Raw genomic sequence first — 4,043 nt, 5'->3', positions numbered from 1 at the left:
TTAGGCATGTTGATTTCCATTTCCATGATGGTGACCGGCAGTCCCGGAATAAGTTGGATTGGAAACGCCGAGATCCTAATAATATACGAGAATACCAAGTAAATCATGAATGTATCTTATAAAGACGATGCAAGAGAATAAAAATAATACAACATAATAAATCATTCCGATAAATCTTCCCGAGGTCAACTTTCTTCAATTACTATTTATTTTCATGATTGTAAGTAAATTTAAAATGGGTGATTGCCAGAATACGATGAAAATCTTACATGTTCGTCATGTAGATTGGGTTGTCTGGTACCGCTTTGACGGACTCGAGAATGTGTATTACTGTGAGAATCATTTAATCCTGCTTCTCGTCTATATTTCTTCGTTAATAATTCTATTTCTGCTGAGGCAGATTGCCTAAATATACGACAGTCATGATTATGTAAATGTTACATCTTATCATTCAACAGATAACGACTAAAATTCTTTCTGCAATAGTGTTTTTTTACGGAGTATTTTGCTATATAGAAAGAATATTGATATATCTTTTAATTTAAAACTTTCTTCTATTTTAGTTCGATGTGCTGTAGGTATAAGCTTATGTACAGTATATAAACTATCTATTCGAAAGTTTTATAAAGGATTATTTAATTTCTATTTATAAAATTTCGTCAGTTTATTGAGCAACAGTTATATCAAAAACTTACGGCTTAGCTCTGCAACTGTGAATTAACAAGCCCGCAAGAATAACAGCCAGAATGCAACTAATTGCAATAAAAATGCAGGCCACTGCCCTCCAGTCTAACAACAGCAGTAAAAATAGGCGTCATTATTGGCAGTGATTCTAAGACTTTAATCGACCACAGTATTTTCTTGCTAATTAATTAGACAAATGAATCTTTCCATAGCTTACTATTATCTTCAAAATACTTTCGAAGTGCAAGCTCGTCACGAAATTGACAGTTATTTCCAAAATAACCAATCTCACATCTATAAATGTAGTAAAAGAATCATTACAGTTCAATCTTTTAGTTACCTGAGTAATGAACTTAATATTGCATTCAGTTAATAAAGGTAAAACTAGAAATTTTCTTATCGACTAATCATTAGAAGTCTTCTGTAAAAATACATTTCATAACAGTCATGAATTAATTCAATATGTGTTACTTTTACAGTTATAATTTTCATGCATCTAACGCTATTTGTTCGCTATTTATCTTAATGACCTGCAGATTTTATGATTGATGTCAGTAATATTTATGCATGGCCCTCGATCATTACAATCAGCTCGGGAAACGCAAAGATCGCCTAATATTTCGGAAGATATTGATTTTAGTAACAAGTCATTTAGGTTATACGAGTATACGTTAAATTGCCATTAATTTTATAGTAAAATAATTAATCGATGTATCCTCTATTGTTGCTATTCCTAATAGTGACGGCGTCACTTTAAATGTAATTCGATGTACTATAATGAAGGATATCCACTCTATTTCTACTTTTCGAACACCGATATATTCAACTTTATCCAAACAAGATCCGAACATCATAGTTATATAGTCAATGCATAAATAACCTGAAGGAGGCATGGTAGTGGTCGAAATTGGCATACTAGTTGTTACTATAGTATAGTAGAATTATCGTAGTTAGAATGATTAGTGATTATATTAGTTTAAATATGATAAATCATCTAAACAGTAATACAAAACATAGAATACATAGATTTTCTAACGTCCATAAGATTTCTTGAATATTAGAGAACCTGAAGGAGGATTTGTAGCTTGTACAGGGGTTGGTATTTCTGTCACTGTCGACGACAAGACTGTTTCTTGTGAGCTGGTCAAGACTATAATAAATATAAATTTAGAGATCGACTGCTGCTTTACAATATAGTATACCATAGTATAGTGATTATATCAGTTTAAATATGATAAATCATCTTAACAGTAATACATCACATAGAATACATAGATATTCTAACATCCATAAGATTTCTTGAATATTAGAGAACCTGAAGGAGGATTTGTAGCTTGTACAGGGGTTGGTATTTTTGTCACTGTCGACGACAAGACTGTTTCTTGTGAGCTGTTCAAGACTATAATAAATAAAAATTTAGAGATCGACTGCTGCTTTACAATATAGTATACCTTAATATCAACATTAAGTAACCTAAAGAAGAATTAGTAGCCATTGTAGAGCCAGGTACTATAGTTCCTACAGAAGAATTAGTAGCCATTGTGAAGCCAGATACCATAGTTCCTAAAGAAGAATCAATAGCCAATGGAGAACTAGGTGCCATAGTTCCTAGAGAAGAATCAGTAGCCATTATAGAGCCAGGTACCATAGTTGATAACTTGCTTGCGCTCTGAGTTGCAGGAGTATTACCTATATATTAAAATATTATTATAATCAGATGGAAAGGTAAATGCCCGTAACTCTTTTACACTCGAAACAAAATAAGCCACTATTTAATTTTAAATGACCTATTAGTAGATCATCAGTGGATACAGAGGTTTTCATCAGAACATTTATCAATTCTGAAGTAGATGACATGAGTACTCTGGATGCTTGAAAGCTCTCGATTAACGTAAACTTGGTAGTATCATCTGTCGAGATAATTATATAAATGTTAGTAACCACATGCAAAGATATTGGAAAAAGAAAGTCAATAAACATTTGTTACTTATAAGTTATGGTACAACTTTATTTTATTACTCAATAATATTGCAAAAGATCAGCCACAGACGAAGACAAAGGTAAATCGAAAAATTGATCTGCTATTTAATTTGTCAAAGAAGAATCTACTGCATGCATTAATAGTAGAAATTTCAGTATAGATTGAGATAGAAAATGGTAAACAATTAATTTACTGTGAATCACAGTGCAAGATGATAATTTTTTAAGGTCAAACAAGGCCAAATTATTTTCAGTCATGTAATGCACAGACTCTATGTCAACTTTTAAGCCCTAGTTGTACATTAGCTAGATATAGATTACCTAACTGCGAACTAATCACTATACTCAGATTGGGATAGAAATGGTGAACGTCTAATTTGCTATGAAATATACGATGATAGTTAGTTTTAAGATCAAACAACGCTAAATTATTTTCAGTTATGTAATATACAGACTCAGTCAGCTCCTGCTTTAATTTAGGTTCATGACAACTTTTAAGCCCTAGTTATAGATTAGGTAGATAGATATTATATGAATATCTTACTAATCGTAAACTAATCACTGTGCTCAGTCATATAAAAATTTACACTAGTATGCTGAAGGTATTTAGACAAGGAATTAGTTTAACTTTAATGTGATAATGAGGAAAGTTTAAAAGTATAGAAATAGTATCGAATTATAAATTGATATATAGGTATTATGTCTGCTCTATATCATGAAATTTGAAGTGGTTTAAGGCTTTACGGTAGTTGTAGTAGCGAAAATTTAGCCCCTGCTAAGGACTCCGTATTTTCATGATAAAATTAGTTTAGCTTAAACATAATAGGGAAAGTACTAAAAAAAGTGTAAGAATAGTTCAGTATACTTATAAGACACTATCATTTACTATTTTAACAATTTTAAGTGTGGTTGATTAGGTTGGATGTTATTAGTTAATCATTTCAATTGAAATTCGACGGTATCCGTAAGTAAAAGCAAATTTTATATGAGTAAGGATGCATTTAGATATAAGAATAGCTAAATCAGTTGAATATCAGAATAAGTCTGTTTATAATCAATACAGTAACTCTTTGAGATATTATGAATTTACGATATACTGCAAATCTTTAATCAGATAACGGGCTTGGTATACTCATATATCACATTAGAATATTAAATTATACATTAGGGTAAAGTATGAAAGCAGATTTATTTCTAGAGAAGAACAACATGAACTAGCGAATAAGTTTATTAAATTAAATGCTAACTTGCTATACCTTCTTACCGCTTGAAGAAATTTCCGATGTACCTGTTGCTTCGACAGATTCAAGTTCTTCCAGCACGAGAGATGTTTCAGGAGTAACAGTTTGCCAATACAGGGTAGACTGAATTACTAGCAT

The 4,043-nt window shown here is 31.3% G+C and overlaps 1 protein-coding gene across 1 annotated transcript; it reads right to left on the bottom strand.

Moving 5' to 3' along the window:
• On the bottom strand, positions 1 to 4,043 carry TRIADDRAFT_53737 (uncharacterized protein; the record flags this gene model as incomplete). The annotated part of the gene is made up of 11 exons (XM_002109538.1): positions 1 to 75; positions 270 to 405; positions 696 to 789; positions 902 to 978; positions 1,215 to 1,296; positions 1,565 to 1,609; positions 1,751 to 1,834; positions 2,000 to 2,083; positions 2,158 to 2,373; positions 2,986 to 3,165; positions 3,929 to 4,043. The coding sequence occupies 11 exons, from the start codon at positions 4,041 to 4,043 to the stop codon at positions 1 to 3; spliced, it is 1,188 nt and encodes a 395-aa protein (XP_002109574.1).

Source organism: Trichoplax adhaerens, genomic scaffold (assembly GCF_000150275.1).
Source record: "Trichoplax adhaerens TRIADscaffold_2 genomic scaffold, whole genome shotgun sequence".
Taxonomy (NCBI): Eukaryota; Metazoa; Placozoa; class Uniplacotomia; order Trichoplacea; family Trichoplacidae; genus Trichoplax; species Trichoplax adhaerens.
Note: the sequence above shows the minus strand (reverse complement) of the source record. Positions and strands in the feature narration are given on the sequence as shown.